Source organism: Octodon degus, unplaced genomic scaffold (assembly GCF_000260255.1).
Source record: "Octodon degus isolate 3935 unplaced genomic scaffold, OctDeg1.0 scaffold00046, whole genome shotgun sequence".
In the NCBI taxonomy this organism is placed as follows: Eukaryota; Metazoa; Chordata; class Mammalia; order Rodentia; family Octodontidae; genus Octodon; species Octodon degus.
Genome location: NW_004524622.1, coordinates 8,342,752 through 8,364,196, shown reverse-complemented (window position 1 = coordinate 8,364,196; position 21,445 = coordinate 8,342,752). Strand labels below are relative to the sequence as shown.

Here is a 21,445-nt window from a genome sequence, read left to right as displayed (position 1 = left end):
AAGTATAAGATACAAACCAAAGATTCTTGCACTACAAGTACCATTGTCGAATTCCTATTACTTTGTGTAAAGAAACTGTATCATTTCTGATTTTTTTTTTCGGTCATTTTGTGCTTTTTTAAAAATAAAAATGAGGGGCCGGGGAGATGGCTCAGTGGAATAAGCACTTCCCTGGCAAGTGCAAGGGTCTGGGTTCAATCCCTGGTTCCGAAAATAAATAAATAAATAAATAAATATGAAACAGATGACATAAAACTTTCTTTTCAGTGTTCTGAGAGAAACTGGTAGTATAAATGAAACAAATTAGCGTACATTGAAATATTTTTAGAACAAAATATATTATTATTATTATTATTTTTTTTTTGTAGTACCAGGGATCAAACTCTGTTGTAGATCTTTGTTGCATTTATAGCCTTAGCACCTACTGAAGTTCAGGTGTAGCTCTACAAAGTTTGGATTTATCCAGCTGTGCCTGGCTTGGGTCTGGCTGCTGTGCTCAGTTCCTTCCTGTTGCTGCCCTTGGGGGTGAACCTGTTGTGTCCCTCTGGCAAGATGTTCTACTCCTGGACTAGCTGGGTGGTTCTGTCCTGTACACTCTCTGCAGGGATTGCAGCTGAAGGGTTTCACCCCAGGCCTGTATGCCAGGCCTGAGCTGAGTCTGGAGGGGACAAAGTGGAGTATGGGGGAGAGGCAGCTCTCCCACACACTCACCGGGCCTGGACTAGGACCGAATCTGGAGGTTGCCGGAACACAGCAGAAATTCCTACTCGGCTGGTGGGGTGGGGGAGGTGCTGTGGAGTGGTGGGTGGCGTCCCAAGGGGGTGGAAGAGGGTCTCACCCGCGCTGCGCCTGGGCTGGGACCAGTCCAGGGATCAAACTCTGGACCTTGTGCTTGCCAGGCAGGTGCTTAAACCACTGAGCTATCTCCCTGACCCTAGAACAGAATATATAATTTGAGGAAGTATTTGAACTTATTTCTACTTCTCCTCTTCTGTTTTGTTCTTTATGGAACTCTGTGTGGTGATTCTTCAAAAAGCTAAAAATAAGAAATTCTGTGTGACCCAGCTATCCCTACTTCCAAGGTAGTTTCCCTAAAGAGTTAAATGAGCATGTTACAGGGATATATGCATACTGATATTATAGCAGAATGTTTGTAATAGCTAGATCTTAGAAATAGCATATATGCCCATCAACAGATGAATGGATAAGGAAAATGTATTTATACCCATTGAAGTACTACATTGCTATAAGGAAAGCTAAACCTGAGGCATTTACTGGTAAGCAGATGCAACTTGATAACATAATGTTAAGTGAAATAAATCAGACCCAAGCTCAAATATCACATGGTTTCTCATATGAGAAAAGACTACATACACACACACACACACACACACACACACACACACACACACAAAATAATAATTTCTCTTTTATAACTTTAACTCTTCTCACTGACAGATTTACATGAAGGATGTTTGTATTCTACCATTTTATCTTGGAAGTCTTAAAAATCCTTTTTTAAAATAGCATAGTCACTAACTTCTTGAATTAGGTTTTATGTTTGTTTGATTGCTATTAGTCTGTGGAAAATATTAATAAACTCAGTACCCCTTCTCTTCCTCAGTTAATCTGCTGGAACTGCTAACTTCATTTCTTTAGTGACTAACCTTAATCTGCTTCAATTCAGTAAAGGTAGTGAGAGATGAAAAAAGGGTGGATTATGAAACTGGAACAAATACAAAATGATAAACATTTTTATATTGCTTCAAATTGATCTACACGTGACTCAAGGTGTGTTATGGTACGTTTATTTAGGTCACAAATATTTGCCTTGATTGCCTCTCCCTAATGTTGTTAGGAAGGATTAAGAGAGCCATGTATTACTACTGTGGCTAGCATATATTAGAGGTGATTCCCTTGCCAGCATTATGTATTTCAAGAAATCATCCTGTGAATGTTTAATACACAGTTTTTTCTCCCTTATGGGCAAATCGAGCAAGCCAAGTTGGGTGAAGCCAAGTTGGGTGATTTAGAAGGCTTGAAATTCTAATATAGTAATCATTTCACTGTAGTTCACTAAAGAAACATTTATTGAGCATTATTAAGTACCTAACAATAGAAGGTATAAGGAAACTAATCATTTGCTGCACCTCTTTTGGGTGCCTGCTGGTCTTAGATACTTTTAATTAATTATGGAAACTTATAAAATAGTCTGTGAGATATTATTTCATAGATTTTTTAAAAATAGGATCTGCTTGAAGTTTCCATAGCGACTTGAGACCTTGGTTTGGCTCTGTGTTGCCTAGGGGTAGTAACTATAGTTAGCACCAGAGGCTGGCCAGTCTTCCTTACCTTCTGGGTTTGTTGGGACTATTGGGTTACTCTTGCCTCTTCACCAGGGCAAAAGTCTTAGCAAAAAATTAAAGAATCCTACTTGATGCTATGTAGTCCATGGTGCAAAAGAGCCGTAGAGCATTGGGGTCAGCTTGAGATTTGCTCTGGATTAGGTAAGAGGATACCTTGGCATTTGCCCAAGCTAATGACTGGGACTGACTCTGTTAAATTGAGTAGGCTGAAGAGGCCTATAAACAGCAAACCATACCAAACCACAGTGAGACTGGACACAGTTTCTCTACACTGACAGATTTTCTACACTAACTGGTTCTTCAACTGGCAGCACAAAAACAATCACAACATGAAAAAGCAAGACAATAAGATGTCTTGAAAAACCATTAACAGATCTCACAAGCACTGAAGTAGAAGAGGCTACAAAGAACAAAAAAAAAAAAAAACAAACAAACCCCAAATGGTCAAAAATGTCTCAAGACATAAAAGAAGTATAAAAGCAAATGCCTAAGATGCTTATTGAACTCAAAGAGGATTTAATTAAATAGATAAAGGAGCTTACTAAAAAATGCTTAAGGAGTTTAAGGAAGAAACAATGAAAGTTAAATAAGACAATATAGGACATGAATGAACATTTCAATAAAGAGAAAGTATGAGTAAAGACCAAGCAGAAACACAATATAGGAAAAGTTCCATGGAAAGAATGGGTAGCAGACCCAAGATCCAACCCAAGCCCAGGACTGGTGAGTGTGTGGGAGAGCTTTCAGTTTCCGTGGGCCTGTGGGAACTATCTGGACAGGCATGCCACGTGAGTGAGACCTTCTTCCACGCCCTCAGAACCGCTCCAGAGCCCCCCACCAAGCCCACTGAGTGAGTGAGAACTTCTGCTTCGGATTCGGGACCCCCCCCCCCCCCGATCCAGCCCAAGCCCAGGCTTGGCGAGTATGTGGGAGAGCTTCTGGCTCCTGTGCACCTGCAGGAACTCTCTGTACCAAAACCCAGGCATTCTGAGTGAATGAGACCCTCTGCTGCGCCCTTGGGACCCTCCTGGATCCTCCCCCCAAGCCCACTGAGAACTTCTGCTGCACATTTGGGACCCCAACCCAGGCCTGACGAGTGTGTTGGAGAGCTTCTGCGCTCCCCTGCACCCCCTGGGCCACGGGCACAACAGAGGGGCACAACAGGTTCACTTCCTAGGGCTGCATCAGGAAGGAGCTGAGCACAACACCTAGACCCAAACCAGGCACACCTGGATAAACTCAAACTTAATAGATCTGCACCCAAATTTCAGTAAGTGCTAAGGTTATAACCGCACCAAAGCTCCACCAAAGGTCAGAGGTCAGTGCTCTTCAAAATGACAAAGAGAAGGAGCAAAATGCAATCTCAGGCCTCAAGCCCACCCAGAACAAGTGCAGAGGACACTAGCTCAGCCAAAATGTATGAATTAATAGCGTCTGAAGTAAAGAAACAACAGCAGAAAGATATAGAGGAACTCAGATCAGAGTTAATCTCTGAAATAAAAATTCTGAATCGATAGTGTCTGAAGTAAAGAATCAAATGCAGAAACATAGAGAGGAAATCAGACCAGAAATAATCTCTGAAGTAAAAGAATTAATAACTTCTTCTCAAGAGACACTGATAAAAAAAAAAAATAGAGATTAGAAAAGCATTGGATTCCTTGAAGGAGCAATACAGTAAAGAAATAGATCGCATGAAGCAGAGTCAAAGAGATATAGAGGAACTTAAAATTTCAATCACAAGGTTGCAAAACCATTTGAGTGAAAGTGAAGATAGAGTTTCAGATCTTGAAGATGCTGTCAAGAAAAGATCTCTTATAAACAACTAGGATGCAGGAAAAAATAATACATCACCTGCAAGACGATGCAAAGATGAACAACATGAGACTAATAGGCATCAATGACAAAGAAGGAATCAATAGAGATGATATAAAAAAGAATATGGGCAGAAGTAATAGCAGAAAACTTCCCAAATATGAGGAAATAATCTTATATTGAGGTAACTGAACCATACAGAACTCCAAGTAACTTCCACCCAATTAAAAACACATCAAGACATATAATAGTCAATATACCAGAAATCCAGCACAAGAACAATATACTGAAAGCTTCTAGAGAAAAGAAACATCACATTGGGGGCCTGCCCCTTAGCTCAGTTCTTTAAGTGGCTGCTTCAACAAAGCAGTCAGGCTCAGGTTGCTGTGGTTCGAGCCCCACAACTCAAGCCAGGACCTGCCCTGAAGGCATTCAGAGAAAAAAAAAAAAAAAAAAAAAAAAATCTCATTTAAAGGAAAACCCATCACAATAATGGTAAATTTCTCTTCACAAACCATGAAGGCAAGAAGAGCATAGAGCAGAGTACTTCAAGTCCCCTATGAAAACAAATTCCAGCCCAGACTACTATACCCTGCAAAACTCTTTTAAGTTTCATGAAGGAGTGAAATACTTTTCATGACAAAGAACAACTAAAGAATTTCATGATGACAAAGCCAACCCTACACAGACCACTGAAAGATGTTATAGAGAGGGACCAAAATGATGAAAACTCCATGAACGAGAGCAAAAGGAACCCACTAAATAGGACAAACAAATACAGGAGAAAAAGGAGTAAACGACAACAGGTAAATAACATGTCAGTCGTAAATCAGTACATCTAAGTTATAACCATCAACGTAAATGGACTCAATTCACCAATTAAGAGAAATAGACTGGCACAGAGAATTAGGAAACACAATCCAACAATATGCTGTATACAAGAAACACACTTAACTCATAAAGAAATTCATAGGCTGAAAGTCAAAGGATGGAAAACAATACTACATGCCCCAGCACTTCAGAAAAAAGCAGGAGTAGCAATCCTGTTCTCAGACAGTCTCAACTTGAAACCAAACATGATCAGATAAAATAAAGAAGGCCACTATATACTGCTTAGGGGAAAAATTCAAGAGGAATAGGTAACACTCATAAATGTATACACACCAGGGCTGGTGAGATGGCTCAGTGGTCTAAAGCACCTACTTAGAACAAGCTTAGCTAAAACACAGGGACCACGGTTCAATCCCCCAGCACCACATGCCAGCCAGCACCGCCCCCTGGTGGGCTGAGCTGGCCACACACACACACACACACACAAATAAATAAATTTAAATAAATAAATGTATACGCACCAAACACGGGAACACCCGACTATATAAGATGAATCTTAATGGACATGAAAAATCTAATATACAATACCACAGTCTTAACAGGAGACTTTAGCACCCCGTTATCCCCAAAAGATAGGTCAACCAGACAAAATCTTAGAAAAGAAGTAGCAAAACTGAACCAGAGCTTGGTACAAATGGTCTTAGTGGACATATACAGAGTGTTCCACTCAACGACAGCTGAATATACATTTTTTGAGCTGCGCATGGATCATTTTCTAAAATAGGCCACATACTGGTCCATAGGTCATGCTTAAGTATATGCAAGAAAACAGATATTATCCCATGCATATTATCTGACCACAGTGCAATGAAACTACAAATAAAGGAGACAAGAAAATGGAAAAACCCCATAAATACATGGAAATTAAACAACAGCCTACTCAGCAACCAGTGTGTCATAGATGAAATTAAAGAAGATAGTCAACAATATCTACAATTCAAAGAAAATTCAAGCACAACTTGCCGCAATTTATGGGAGGCGATGAAAGCAGTTCTCAGAGAGAAATTCATAGCTGTGAACTCACTCTTAGGAAAACAGAATGGGAACAAATGAACACCCTAATGATGCATCTCCAACATCTAAAAAAAGAAGAGCAAACCAAACCCAGAGCCCAAAGACGGGAAGAAATCATAATGATTAGAGCAGAAATTAATTCAATTGAGACGAAAACAGTTCAAAAAATTAACGAATCGAAAAGCTGGTTCTTTGAAAGATTAAATAAAATTGATAAGCCCCTAGCTAACCTTATTAAAAAGAGGAAAGAAAGAATTCAAATACAAGCAATAAGGAATGAAAAGGGTGTAACTACCACAGACTCAGTGGAAATTCAGAAGATTGTCAGCTACTTTGAGAAACTTTACTCTCACACAATAGAAGACGCAGAAGAAACGGACAGCTTCCTAGAAAGGTACAAATTACCAAAACTGAATCAAGAAGATATAACAACTCTCAATAACTCAATAGCAGCTGATAAAATAGGGCATGTAATAAAAAGCCTACCAACAAAGAAAAGTCCAGGCTCTGATGGATTTACAGCCGAATTCTACAAGAAATTTACGGAAGATATAATCCCAATACTCCTCAAACTCTTCAATGAAATTAAAAAGGAAGTAGTTCTCCCCAAATCATTCCTGGAGGCAAGTATTATACAAAAACCAGGGAAAGATGCAACTAAAAGAGAGAACTACAGGCTAATCTCCCTCATAAGCGTAGATGCACAAATCCTTAATAAAATCCTAGCAAGTAGAATACAGCAAATCATTAAAAAGATCAAACACCATGACCAGGTAGCATTCGTCCCAGGGATGCAAGGATCTTTCAATATTTGCAAATCTATAAATGTAATACACTGTATCAATAGAGCAAAATCTGAAAACCACATGATCATCTCAGTTGATGCAGAAAAAGCTTTTGAAAAAGTCCAACATTCATTCATGTTCAAAGTCCTACAGAAAATTGGAATAGATGGCCTCTACTTCAGTCTGATAAAATCCATCTATGACAACCCAAGGACTAACATAATTCTAAATGGGGAAAACCTGAAATCTTTTACTCTCAGATCTGGTACAAGACAAGGATGTGCTCTATCACCACTCCTATTCAGTATAATTCTGGAATCATTAGAGCCATTAGACAAGGGAGAGAAATAAAACGAATAGGAATAGGTAATGAAGAAGGGAAATTATCATTATTTGCAGATGACATGAGACTTTACTTGGAAGACCCAAAGAACTCCACCAAGAAGCCACTAGAATTGATACACAAATTCAGTAGCATAGCAGGATACAAAGTCAATACCCAAAAGTCAATAGCATTCCTCTGCACAGATAACAAACACATTGAGAGAGAAATTAGAGAAACAATACCTTTAACAATAGCACCATGGAAAATGCAAAACCTTGGAATTCATCTAATAAAAGAAGTCAAAGATCTTTTTAAGGAAAATTACAGTACTCTGAAAAAAGAGATCATAGAGGATTTCAGAAAATGGAAAGATATTCCATGCTCCTGGATAGGAAGAACCAACATTGTGAAAATGGGCATAGTCCCAAAATTGCTGTACAGATTTAATGCAATCCCTATCAAACTACAATGAACATACCTCCCAGACCTAGAGAAATCATTCCTAAAATTTATTTGAAACCAGAAAAGATCTAGAATAGCAAAGGCAATCTTGGGCAACAAAGATAAGGCAGGAGGCATTACAATTCCTGACTTGAAATTATGCTACAAACCTACTGTGATAAAATCAGCATGGTACTGGCAAAAAAATAGACCTGAGGATCAATGTAATAGATTAGAAGATGCAGAGGCCTCTACGAACACACTCAGCTACTTGATCTTCAACAAAGGGGCCAAACATGCTTACTGGAAGAAAGATAGCCTCTTTAACAAATGGTGCTGGAAAAACTGGCTCTCTGCATGCCAAAAACTGAAAATTGACCCAGGTTCATCACCATGCACTAAGCTAAAGTCAAAATGGATTAAAGATCTAAACATTAAAACAGAAACACTAAATCTCCTGGAACAGAAAGTAGTAGGAACTCTTGAAGACATAGGGATAGGCAGAGAGTTCATGAACAAAAATCAAATCGCATGGGTAATACTTGAAAGAATTAACAACTGGGACCACTTCTTATTGAGAAGTTTTTGCATGTCAAAAGAAATTACCAACAAAGTGAAAAGACAACCCATAAATTTTGAAAAATATCTTGACTTATAAGCACTCAGACAAAGGCTGCTTTCTAGAATTTATGAAGAACTAAAAAACATTAGGGCCTCAAAATTTAGACCCAATCTAGAAATGGGTGTCTGAGATGAACACACACTTCTCAGAGGACGAAATTAAAGAAGCAAATAAATATATGAAAAAATGTTCCACATCACTAGCCATCCGTGAAATGCAAATTAAAACAACACTGAGATATCATCTCACCCCAGAAAGATGGCTATCATAAAGAAATCAACCAACAACAAATGTTGGAGAGGCTGTGGGGAAAAGGGAACCCTTCTCCACTGCTGGAGCGAATGTAGACTGGTGCAACCATTGTGGAAATCAATGTGGAGACTCCTTAAAAAACTAGGACTGGAAATTCCATTCAAACAAGCTATCACACTACTGGGAATTTTCCTGGAGGCACTGAAAACGTCATATCATAGTGATATATGTATACCTATATTTATAGCACCACAGCTTGTGATAGCCAAATCTTGGAAACAACCAAGATGCTTGTCACCTGAAGAATGGATAAAAGGGGCTGGTGAGATGGCTCAGTGGTCTAAAGCACCTACTTAGAACAAGCTAAGCTAAGCAAAAGGACAGCGACCGCGGTTCAATCCCCAGCACCACATGCCAGCCAGCCCGCCCCCTGGTGGGCTGAGCTGGCCACACACACACACACACACACACACACACACTAAATAAATAAATTAATTAAAAAAAAAAGAATGGATGAAAAAGATGTGGTAGTTTTATACACTGGAGTGTTAGCTATAAAGAATGATAAATTTGAAGCATTTATATTTAAGTGGATGCCACTTGAAGACATACTTATTAGTTAAATAAGCCAGACCCACATGTGTAAATATTGTATAGTCTCCCTAGTATAAGAATTCAAAAGAAGAAATACAAACAGGTATAACACAATTAAAAGGAAAGTGAGAACTTGAGGATTGGACATTGAGGAGAGGGCAAGGAGAAAAGCTGGGGAACTGACAAGGCAAAGCCATACATTTGTACACACATGATGCGTAAGGCAGTGATCCTGAGAAACATCAGGCGGTTTTTGAAACTAGCAGTTTATTGGTAGGATTCTCACCCTTACTAGCTATATATGCTGATACCTTTAAATTAAGCAACTGCACTGAAGAAAGCAATAAGTAATAGAAGGGTCACACTTGGAATGCCTGTCATTCTGGTCTTCTAAATATGTAATGCTTGACATGATGTACCAATTATTGCCATACTATCTCTCAAGTAAATGTTTGTTAAAAAAAAAAAAAAGAAAAGAAAAACAAAAAGGTAATATTGAAAAAAGAGACAAGGAAAAAATGTCACAGGACTGTCTGTCCTACTACAATGCTGTATATTATTAGATTTCTAAATTTCTGTGTGAAAATATGTAATTGTTTATTCATATTTTTAAATGTTTTTTTTTAATTTTTTTCTCCATATTCTGTAGAAACTTAAAGTTTAACATATCAATACTAGATGGAAAATATCCGTTCCATGTTATGCCTAAGATGTTTGTTATTCAGACAGATAGTGAGGTTAAACCCAACTGCATATGTTGTAGGGTAATAATAAGTTTCTCTTCTTGAGGGTTAAGAACCTAAGTTTGCAAACCAAAAATTAGAGAAAAAGAAGAGCTGTAAGGACAGCCAACATTTTGGCCCTAGCCTTTCCAGGTCAGTGAAAACTCAGGACATATGAGAACCTGTACTGTAACATCTTATAACTCAGTTATGTCCCAAATTTTCTAATCAAGGAGATTATGGGACCACAGAGGAATGTGATCAATGATGTAGAGTGTGCCTAAGGAGTGTTACCTGGAGAGAAGACATTCTCTCAGGCTTTCACAGAGAGCAGATTGGTCAAGCAATGGCCATGACTCAGCCACATGGCTGACACTGACAAAGGATCTGCACACTGTAATTCAGGGTCTCAGGATAAATCCTGAGTTGACTTGCCTGACTTTCCTTGTACCTGATACAAAAGGTACATTTCTTATTATATAACCTTGCTTTATCTTGGTCTTAACAATCCAGTGGAAAAGTATAGAAATGAGGTATAAAAAGTAAAGCCACATTAATATGTTCAGCTGTGAAAGACTCGTCAACAACTTCTGACATTGCCAGTCCTATGGATAACCCACTACTATTAAGGACTACTGGACTATTATTTAATTATTTTGCTGAATTCATGCACCTACAATATTTAAATGGCAATGGAATACCCATCTCTAACAAAACTAAACAAAAAAACGGGATACAAAGGAAGGACCATTTTGTATCTGTATATACAAAATAGTTACGATAGATATATAGCTACTTTCTTTTAATTCAATGAGAAGAAAGATTTGTATTAATAGTATTTGGACAGGATATCATGTCTGCATCGTGTATATGAATATCCACTAAGAAGATAAGAATATGCAATGTAGTAATTATTGAAACTGTCCTATTAATTGGTTTTGAAACTGTCTCATTACTTTTTCTGAATGAAATTAATAAAAAAAAAAGTGAAATAAAAATAGATAATAGAAATGAGGGAGATAGCCATTTCTCAGATGGAAAGGGGATGTAGAGATGGGGGCAGGAAGAGAAGATATGGGATAGAGATAAAAAAAGTTAGAGATTAAGATGTGTTGTGTACATTCACCAAATCCACATAAAGAATATAAACGTAAGGCATTGCAAATGTGGAATAATAAAAAATTAATTTTGTTGTTTATAAAAAAGAAACCCAAAGTGAACTTTGGAAATTTTGAATGTGTAATGCCTCTAAAACTTTTAGAAAAAAAAGATTTAAAAATTTTTGCTCTATAAAGAATTTTTGCTCTATACAACAGATTTGACAATAGAAATAGAAAATATATCAACTATTGTTAATCAGCTACTGTTCTAAAAATCTGTAACATATGTATTATTGTATGTTACCCTGTTTCTGTCATTGTTTCTGAATTTTGTTCTTTTGTCTTACTTTTCAGAATGAAATAATAAAATATTATTATTATTATTATTATTATTTTTGCTCCAAATGCCTTCAGGGCAGGTTTGGCTGGCTTGAGTTGTGGGGCTCGAACCACAGCAACCTGAGCCTGACTGCTTTGTTGAAGCAGCCACTTAAAGAACTGAGCTAAGGGGCAGGCCCCCTAAAATTATTTTTTTTAAAGAAAAAAAAAAAGAATCTGTAGGAGATTTGATCAATGTGAGAGTAGAGTGTCGGAAATTGAAGACAAAACGGGGATAATAGGTCATATGCTGAGTGATACTCTATGACGGGACACTTGGAAGCTGGATCCAACAACTGCTAGATGATATAAAATACATACACACACACATACAAAGAAAACCTCCTTTAAAATTATAGAAAAGGAAAAAATCACAGCTTGACTTAAAAGTTATAAACATTTTTTTCACTGAAATTGTGGCAGAAAAATTTCTATATCTAGTGAAAAATTCATTATTCATGTACAAGAAGCATATACAGTCCCAGGTAGTTATGACCAAAAACCATCTCTTCATGACACATCATATTTAAAATTTCAAGTTGGACATGGTGCTGCACACGTGTAATCCCAGTATTCATGAGGTTGAGACAGGAGGATCACTGTGAGTTCAGGGCCATCCTGGACCACATAGAGATTTCAGGGCCAGCCTGAACTACAAAGCAAGACCATGCCTCATTAAAAAACAAAACATCCAATCCAAAAAATTAGCAACTGAAACAAATGTTTCAAAAGAAGTACAAATAGCCAAGAAGTACATGGAAAAATCTTGAGAATCTTTGGTTATTAGAAAAACACAAATAAAAACAACTCAGATTCCGTCAGTTGTTACCCCAGTCACTTCCAGTTTCCATATCCATCTGTGCACTCCAAACATGGATTTCTCCATCTAGCTTTATGGCCTATGGATTTAGAAGTGGTCTCCCTATCAAAAAAACAAAACAAACAAACAAACCCTGTAGCCTGATCACAGTGATAGGTAAGGAAAGCAAACAGACCTCTGAGCTCTGCGTTGGATGTAGGCCAGTAGGGTTTGGAGGGTAGGGTTAAGCAGTCTACTCAACTTAATGCTAGCTCTTTCAGACCCAGCTGCCTCTAAAGCCACTCATGATAAGTCAGTCTTCTCAGCTTTTCTCAGCTTGGAAAGAGGGACCCCTGCATCCTTCTTAGTCTGAGTTTAAATATTCATGGGGTCTGTGTCTGCTCTGCGACCTCTTTGTGAGTATTTTATGTGGCCATCTCCCAACAGTCTCGGTTGATAGAGCGACTCCAGAAGCCATGAAGCATAGTTATTTATTTGGCTCAGTCTTCACTACTCTTTTCAGAATATCTCCTGATTAAACCCTCAAATATGGCAGGTCCCACATTATTATTTCTTCTCTAACTAGCCTACCACGTGGAAGGGGTCACTGTAAGTGTAAAATCCCAAGCGATTTTAGCCACTTAGCATTTTTGTAGGGCTAATATTGCCAGTTTGATCCATGGTTTCTGGAGTCCAGGTGTCTTGATTCCACATCTCCAAGAAGCTATATTTTGTGCTGGCCTTATCCTAACCACTATTAATCCACTATAGCGACTGTATATATTTAAAGACCTGGGATGTCCTGGGTTATTTAGAGACATGTTGCCACCTTCCTCTTGCCTAAGTTGCTGTGTTTTGTATTGCATGTTATTCTTTTGAGAAAATTTTAAAGGCATAGAAACCAAAATACCTGGTGAGGGTTCTTAAAATATTTTTGAAGTTCCAGCTCAAATTACATCACTTCCAGAAAGCTTTGTCTAGGATATCAAATAAGTTATTGTACATTTTTGGCTGGTGAGATAGCTCAGTGGACTAAACACCTGCTTAGGCAAGCACAGGGACCTGGGTTTGATCCCTGGCACCATTGGTGGCATCAGTCCTGCCCCCGGGCACACTGAGCTGGCCACTGAGACCGGGTGTGGTGGTGCACACCTGTAATCCCAGCACTGGGGCGGCTGAAAATAGGAGAATCACTATGAGTCTGAGCTGCATAGTGAGACCCTGTACCAAATAACCTGCAGGTGTTTATTCTGCTGAGCTATCTCCCTGGCCCCTCCCTGTACCAAATACATAAAAAAAAAAAAAGCACCAATCACTTGTACATTTTTATAATTTCTGTGTATGTTCTCTTATTTGGTGTATAATTTTGGTTTTGGTCCTTTAGATTTGACTTCCTTTTGTTTGTTGAACATACTTTAAATGGCTTATTTGAAGTTTTGTCTTAATTACCTTTTTTTCCTATACAAAAGTCAATATGTTCTTATTGTTCTTATTTATTTGAATAACTTATACATTTAAAATAGTGAAATGTTGCCACATGTAGTGTGTCACATTCCTTTAATCCCAGCATTTGGAGGCTGTGGTAGGAGGACCATCTTGAGTTCCAGGCCAGCCTGGGATACATAGTAGTTCAAGGCCAGCCTCAACTATAAAGTGAAACCATGTCTCAAAAAAACTCATAAATTAATTAATAGAATGAGGCAGTCTTTGAATCGCATTTTTTCTTTCCCTAGAGTTCGTTTGTCCTGTTCGTTGTTTTGTGACTTGACTAAATTAAATCTTAAAATTTGTATTTTTCGTCACATGAGGCATTGAAGTCACTGCTTGGTTTGGAACCATGAAATCCCCAGTATTTGCCAAGAGATGCTGTGTGCATGTTGAGGCATGCATGCCTTAAACACTCAGAAAGTTAACAACTTTGCTTATGTTTAAACTTACTAGTTACACGGAACTTAAAGATCAGACATAAATGAGTAGTTAGAGCCTTCTCAGGTCTTTTTGGAGAATGTATTTAGCCCTTCATTTCACATAACTTTCTAGGTATCCAGGAATATGTCATAGCTTTTAAAAGACCTCCATGGACATCTAATTTCCTAGTTTTTCTTTTTTAGCCCTCTTGTTTCACTACTACCTTAGGTGTACTCCTAAAAATAAAAATTGACTCTTAGTTGTTTTTGACAAATACCAATGGAAAAAGGCATTTTGCATTGGACAAGCTCTGAGTAAGGTCAAATAAAGACATCTCTGCTACTAGGGATGGAATCTTCTAGGAAACCACCAGATAGATCAAATAATAATAATGTATCTCTGAAGAAGCTCGAACCTTATTCTGTCCCCTTTGGCATCTGATAGGCTGCAGGTGTTCTTCACAATTATAAGATACTGATTGTCAAAAATACGAGGTAGGGGGGAGAGGAAATGGAGATAGGTCAGAGAAAAATGCTGTTTAGCTTATGTTTTTACCAAGATTCAGCTATTTTTCTGAATAAGTGCTCCCTGGATTGCTGAAATGTTGGATTAACTTCCAGAGTTCTGAAAAAGTTGACCTTTTTTTCTTTTATGGTTTTCTTATTACTTACAGAGGATAAAATACTTGAAGATCTTTATTCTGCTATTTTTGCTGACTTCACTCTTTTTTTTTTTTTTTAATATTGAGGCAGGTTCTCACTTTGTAGTTCAGGCTGGTGTATAGCTCACTATGTAGCCCAGTCTGTTTTTGAACTCACAGTGATCTTCCTGTTTCAGCCTCTTGAGTGCTGGGATTACAGGTGTATGCAACCATGCCTGGCAAGCTGCTGACTTCACTCCTATCACTTTTTTTTTTTTTCAGAGAAGCTAATTATCATTTCTCTTCCTTTATGACCTCTTAAAAAGTTCAATAACTGTCATTGATTTTTTTTTCCTATGGATTCTACATTTATCAACGAAGTGCACATAAGAAATATTTAGGAAAAAAATTGTAACTATTATGCATGCTATGTACATGTACACTCCTGTTGTTGATCACTAAAAAAATTAGTGTAGTGATGATTTATGTAGCATTTGCATTGTATTAAGTACTGTAAATCTAGAGATGTTTAAAATATACAAGACAAAAAAATATAAAAAATAAATAAAATATGCAAGAGTATGTTTATGGATTATGTGCCAGTATTACACCATTAAATATAAGCAATTTGAGCTGTCTTAGAATTCAATATACAGGGGCCGGCAAGATAGCTCAGTGGTCTAAAGTGCCTATTTAGGCAAGCTTAGGCAGGCGCAGGGGACCCTGGTTCAATCCCCAGCACCACATGCTGTACCAGCCCCACCCTCATGGGATGCTCAGTCCCACCCTCGCGGCATGCTGAGCTGACCAGAAACAAAAACAACAAAAATTCGATACCCAGAGGCAACCCTTTCTGGCCCTCCTTCTGTCCCCTCTGGGACAGAAGCTTTCTTTCCCAATAAATATTCTACTCTTTAAAAAAAAAAAAAAAATTGATACACGTGAAGAGGAGGAATTTGTGCAGTGAGCCTCCACAGATAGAGCTAGTCTTTCCTTGTTTTTAATAGTTAAGAGACTTTATTTTAATAGCTATAATTGCAAGACTTGCCAAAATAAAACTGAAAATAAGTATACAAAGTGGTTGATTACTAATCATGTGTTGAAAGCAATAAGAAGTTCTACAACATCAAATAAACCAGTTCTGAAGTTTCCCAAAGATAAATTCAACAGGGGCCAGGGAGATAGCTCAGTGGAATAAGCGCTTCCCTGGCAAGTGCAAGGGCCTGAGTTCAATCCCCGATTCCACCAAAAAAAAAAAAAAGATAAATTCAACAGCTCCAGCTTCTTCAGTGTTTATCAAAAAATCAAAAGAAAAAAGTAGACGTTACCCTTTCTGATGGCAAACAGGACCCTTGTAGGCTAAAGGAGAAAGCTACTTCACAGATGGAGGTGGGGCTGCTCTGTTACTGTGGTCTGAAGTGAACCAACCAATGACCTGGTTTGTACATGCTCCTGCTTGTGAGACCCAGACTTTGGCCAAAGTCTGAGCGGGCACTGGAAATAGGTGTGCCACTCTTGTGAGCGTGAGTACAAGCACAATGCTATGAAATTCAGGTGACCCAAAGATAGGCAAGCCACAGAGTCTCTGCTGTGCTCAGTGCACTGGATGGTGTTTGTTGGTCACATCTCTCGTTTTCCCAGAGGAGCAACTGATCTGATGTTCAGCCAAACTACGTAACATATACTATGTAGAGACTCCCTTCTGTGTACTCAAGTGGTCTTGTAATTTTTCACTATTTTAAAAAATGCACTAAGTTTGGATTAAAAACAGATACCACATGGATCCTGACACCAGCCCAGTGGCTCCTGAAGGCCAGGTGTCTATGCACCCAATTTTTTTCTCAGTACTTACAGTGAGTTAATTATTTTTACTTGACAATAAAAAAAAAAAGTTGAACAAATCCAATCTAGTAGTGAGACCCTGAACACCCTGTGGACCCTTCCCTAAAATACAAAAAAAATAAATAAAACGAAAAAAGAAAAAAGGTTGAGTAATATTGGGCTGGTGAGATAGCTCAGCAATCTAAGTGCCTGCTTTGGCAAGCGCAGGGACCAGAGTTTGATCCCAGGTCTCACATGCCACTGTGGCCCTGCCCCTGGGGGGTTCCTAGCTGGCAACTAAGTCCGGGCATGGTGGCACATGCCTGTAATCCCAGCACTGGGGAGGCTGAAAACAGGAGGATCACTATGAGTCTTAGCTGCATAGTGAGACTCTGTACCAAATACATAAATGGGGAAAAAAATTCATAAATGGGGAGAAAAAAAAAGTTGAGTAATACTGCATAGGAGTACCAGAAACTGCCTTAATGGGCACAGAAACTGTTTACATTAAATAAAAATTTGGCTGCAGACTATGTCTGCACATGTACAGAACAGTGTGTTCACATTGTAATCAACCCTTGGAGACAGCTTTTGGCACTCAGGACCACAGAGTCACAGTTTGCCACATGAGAAGAAAGCAGAGGACAGAAAGGAGGAAGTGAGGGGGAGAAGAGTTCTTGTTCATTTCTGATTCCAGAGTTGACTGGACAGCCAGTCCACTCCTTCATAGAGCGTGTCCTCCTTGGTGGCATAGAGTGCAGCCCCAGCTTGTCTGTGCTTTCAGCTGCATTCATTGCACCAAGTAGATCCTGCTTGTTGGCAAACAAGGACAGCATCCCAGAGCTTTTCCTTGGCCAGCATCCTCATGAGCTCCTCACAGGCCTCACACACTCTGTCAGTGCTATCCACCACAAAGATTAAGCTTTGGATGTTCTTTTTTTAAATTTTATTTATTTGTTACAGGGTCTCACTACCTAACTTGGACTTGTAGTGATCCTCCTGTCTCAGCCTCCCCAGCACTGGGATTACAGATGTGTACCACCATGCCCGGTTTTTGTGGCCAGTGTGGCATGGGGCTGGCACTGCATGTGGTACCAGAGATCAGTCCCTGGTCCATGCGCTTGCCAGGCAGGTGCTTAGACTGCTGAACTGTCTCACCAGCCCAAGCTTTGAATGTTCTGAATCCCACAGTGGATGGATTTTGTCCTGGTTGCCCACATCCCATGAGGTGAAGCTAATGTTCTTGTATTCAGCAGTCTTCACATTGAAACCTATGGTGGTAGTGCTAGCCAAATAGTTCAGCAGATTAATGCACCTGCAAGCAGGCACAGGGGCCAGGGCTTCGATCCCTGGGCCTGCTGTGCCAGGCCCTGCCCCCCGGGGCGCTCTGAGACAACAATTGAGACTGGGCGTGGTGGTGTGTGCCTGTAAGCCCAGCTCTTGGGAGGCTGTAAATAGGTGGATCACTAAGAGTCTGATCTAGTAGTGAGACCCTGAACACCCTGTAGACCCTTGCCTAAAAATACAAAAAGAAAAAAACCAAAAAACATCTCTTTTGGAGGGTTAACAACCTAAGTTAACAGATCAAAATTGGAGAAAAGGAAGGGCTGCAAGGTCAGCCAACATTTTGGCCCTAGCCTTTCAAGTTCAGTGAAGACTCAGGACATAGGAGAACCTGTACTGTAACAACATGTAACTCTGTTGTGCTCCAAATTTTCTGATCAAGGAGATCATGGAGCCACAGAAGAATATGATTGATGATATATAGTGTGCCTGAGGAGAGTCACATGGAGAGAAAAAACATTCTCTCAGACTTTCAGAGAGCAAATTGGTCAAGCAATGGCCGTGACTCATCCTTATGGCTGACACTGACAAAGGATCTACAAAGTGCAATACAGGGCTACAGGAAAAATCCTGAGTGTACTTGACTGACCTTATCAGATACAAAAGTTACATTTCTTGTTACATAGGTCTTGCTTTATCTTGGTCTTAACCATCTAACAGAAAAGTATAAAAACAAGGTATATAAAGTAAAGCCATATTAATACGATGAGCTGTAAAAGGCTCAAGTCAATAACTTCTGAGGATAACCCACTAATATTATAGATTCCTAGACAGTGTTGGATTGTTTAGCTGAATTCGAACACCTATAGTATTTAGATGCCAGTAGAATAGCCACCTCTGACAGACTCAAAAAAAAGGGGGGGATACAAAGGAAAGATTATTTTGTATTTATATATACAAAATAATTAGGATAGATATACAGCTACTTTAGCTTAATTCAAAGAGAAGAAAGAGGTGTACTAATAGCATTTGGACAGGATATCCTATCTGCTTCTTGTACTATGGATAACCACTAAGAAGATAACAGTGTACAATGTTTTGACTATTGAAACTGTCCTATTAATCAGCTTTGAAATTGTCTCATTCGTATTTGTTTCTCAATAAAATTAAAATAATAAATAAAAATAAAAATCATTTAAAAAAAAAAACCTATGGTAGGACTGATGGTCACAGTTTCATCAAGCTTCAGTTTGTACGGAATCATCTTTCTGGCATCATTCAGGCCCATCCTCATAATGCAAATTTCTTTTTGTGAAAAAGCCTCTTGAGGTTTGGGAATATATTCCTTATGTTTGTAGATTCATGGAAGCAAAACTAGCCAGAGACATCAGTGGAGCTGCTCCTAATCAGATGTTGGTTTCATTCCCACAAGATGGCGGTGCTGACCTGTTTCATTTTCATTGTGATGGTCCAGTTCAGTCCTGTTTACTTTCACTTAGTGAGTTAGTGGGCAAACATGGTCTTCTTTGTTCTTGATAACTTTTTGTTTTCTCACTAGTGTTTTTCTTAAGGGTCTTATTAGAGTTGCGAGTACAAGTTGGATATTAATATCTCCAAACTGTCCAGGCACGTAAAGCTACATAAAAGTGATAGTAAGGTTGGGAAAGAAGAAAAGATGTAATATATAGGCACATAAACAGAGTAGTACCAAAAAAAAAAAAAAAAAAAAGCAATTTTTTCAGACTTTGAATAGGTGACTAAAATATTAGATCAAAGGAAAACATAACATAAAATTTAGAATTTCAAGAAACTTGCATTGTTATTTGCTTTTCATATATATTTATAATATATTTTGTAATGTATTTGCTATTTTGTCCTATCAGGATGCTCGACATGCAGCAGAAGGAGAAATATATACCAAACTTAACCAAAAAATTGATGAATTTGTTCAGCTTGCTGATTATGACTGGACATTGTCTGAGCCAGACGGAAGAGCTAGTGGTTATTTAATGGATCTAATTAACTTTTTGAGAAGCATCTTTCAAGTGTTTACTCATTTACCTGTAAGTATAATTTCAAAAATTGTAAGTGTGCTTACCAAAGTAATCTTAGAGTTGAATTTTAGTTTGAGGTTGTCTTGTTTAAATCAACTTCTGAGATTGCATATTTCTTTTCCTTTTGGAGATAGGGTGTGGCTATGTGGTGCAGGATGGTCTTGAACTCACTGTGGAGCTCAGGCTGACCTTGAACTCATGTTGTCCTTCTTTTCTTAGCCTCTGGAGTACTGGGAATACAAGTGTGCATTACTAAGCCTTGTCCCATATATCCTTTTTATTTCTACTGTCTTAATTAACTTGTAAAGAACCATAACTTAGCAATTGTTAAAGGTTTTATTTTACTTTTAAAACAAAATACAATTCTCTTTCCACTAAAACCAAAAGAAAACTCTAAAGTTGACTTAAATAAACTAAAGTGTTTCATTAAAGTCAATCAATGGCTTTCTAATTAGATAAAGCCAAGAAATTATTGGCTGTTTTTTAGTCAAGAAAGCAAAAGTAAAATTGGAGCATGAACTTCTGTTGAAATAAACAACAAAAAAAATGACAGAGCAAGGACATTTGAATATGAATTGGCTGAAACATTGGCTATTTATTTATGTATTTATTTATTTATTTTGGCGGAACTGAGGATTGAACTCAGGCCCTTGCGCTTGCCAGGGAAGCACTTATTCCACTGAGCCATCTCCCCGGCCCTTGGCTATGTTTATAAGGTATCAGCTACTACATGTATGAATAAGAGTCAATTGGCTTGGGTGACTTTTGTCTAATTTACTAATTGTCATGTGGAAACTACCTCTATTGTCTAATTTATTAGAAGTTCTGACAAGGTCTTTGGAAATTTTAAGTTACACCAGGGCAGTAAAATTTGAATTTTGATTATTATATGGCCCAGATTCTCTCTCTGGTACTTAATAAAGAAATAGGGATATGGCTTTGCTATTATAGACTGGCTGCTTTAACAAGGCATACAGCAGGGGTTTTTTTTTTAATGAATTCTATGAATCAGCTGTGTCACCCAGAGTCAGTCATGAGGACAGTAATGCTCATCTTGAGCTTCTGTTGGCTCTCTTAATTTGCCAAGCAAGAAGAGTTACAGGTGCTTAATATTTAATCACTTCCTTATTGTTTAAATACATAGCCTCTTGATCATCAGTAGCATAGAATGAGACATTTTACAACATTGACGTTTCTATACTTTTACTGCTGTGCTTGTCCTTGCATTCTTTTTCTGCCTTTTAAAATAGGGAGAATTTGAAGATATTGTGAGACTTTCCAGGACAGCAGCAATGATACTTTCCCAGAAAATTTAAAATGTGGATACAACATGCCATCTAAGTCCATGTTCAAAAGAGTCTTTAAAAAAAGACTGGTGAGTCTTGTGATTGGGATGTTAGGTTTTTCAGTGGCACAGTAAAGAGCTAGGAAAGATACAAGAAACCTGTACTGACTCCACAGATGCAGAGGATTGAGGGCAAATGAGGGATCCTCTGAGCCGAGACAGAAAGCAGAGACTTTTGTGGACTTCTGGGTTGGGGTGCAGTTTGAGGGTGAGTTTCAGTTAACGTCCCTCCTGTGTGTGTGGGAGAGGGGAGAGGAAATTGTATCCAGGACTGGCTTGGGGGAGAAGGAGG

At 38.5% G+C, this 21,445-nt stretch overlaps 1 protein-coding gene across 2 annotated transcripts in view; it reads left to right on the top strand.

Annotated features, from left to right (window-relative positions):
• Positions 1-21,445, top strand: part of Exoc6 (exocyst complex component 6) — a 246,711-nt gene that overhangs the window by 135,498 nt on the left and 89,768 nt on the right. For both annotated transcript variants that reach the window (XM_023716247.1, XM_004632054.2), the window contains exon 18: positions 19,638-19,817. In XM_023716247.1, the coding sequence (XP_023572015.1) occupies positions 19,638-19,817 (180 nt within the window). The remainder of the gene's footprint in view (positions 1-19,637; positions 19,818-21,445) is intronic.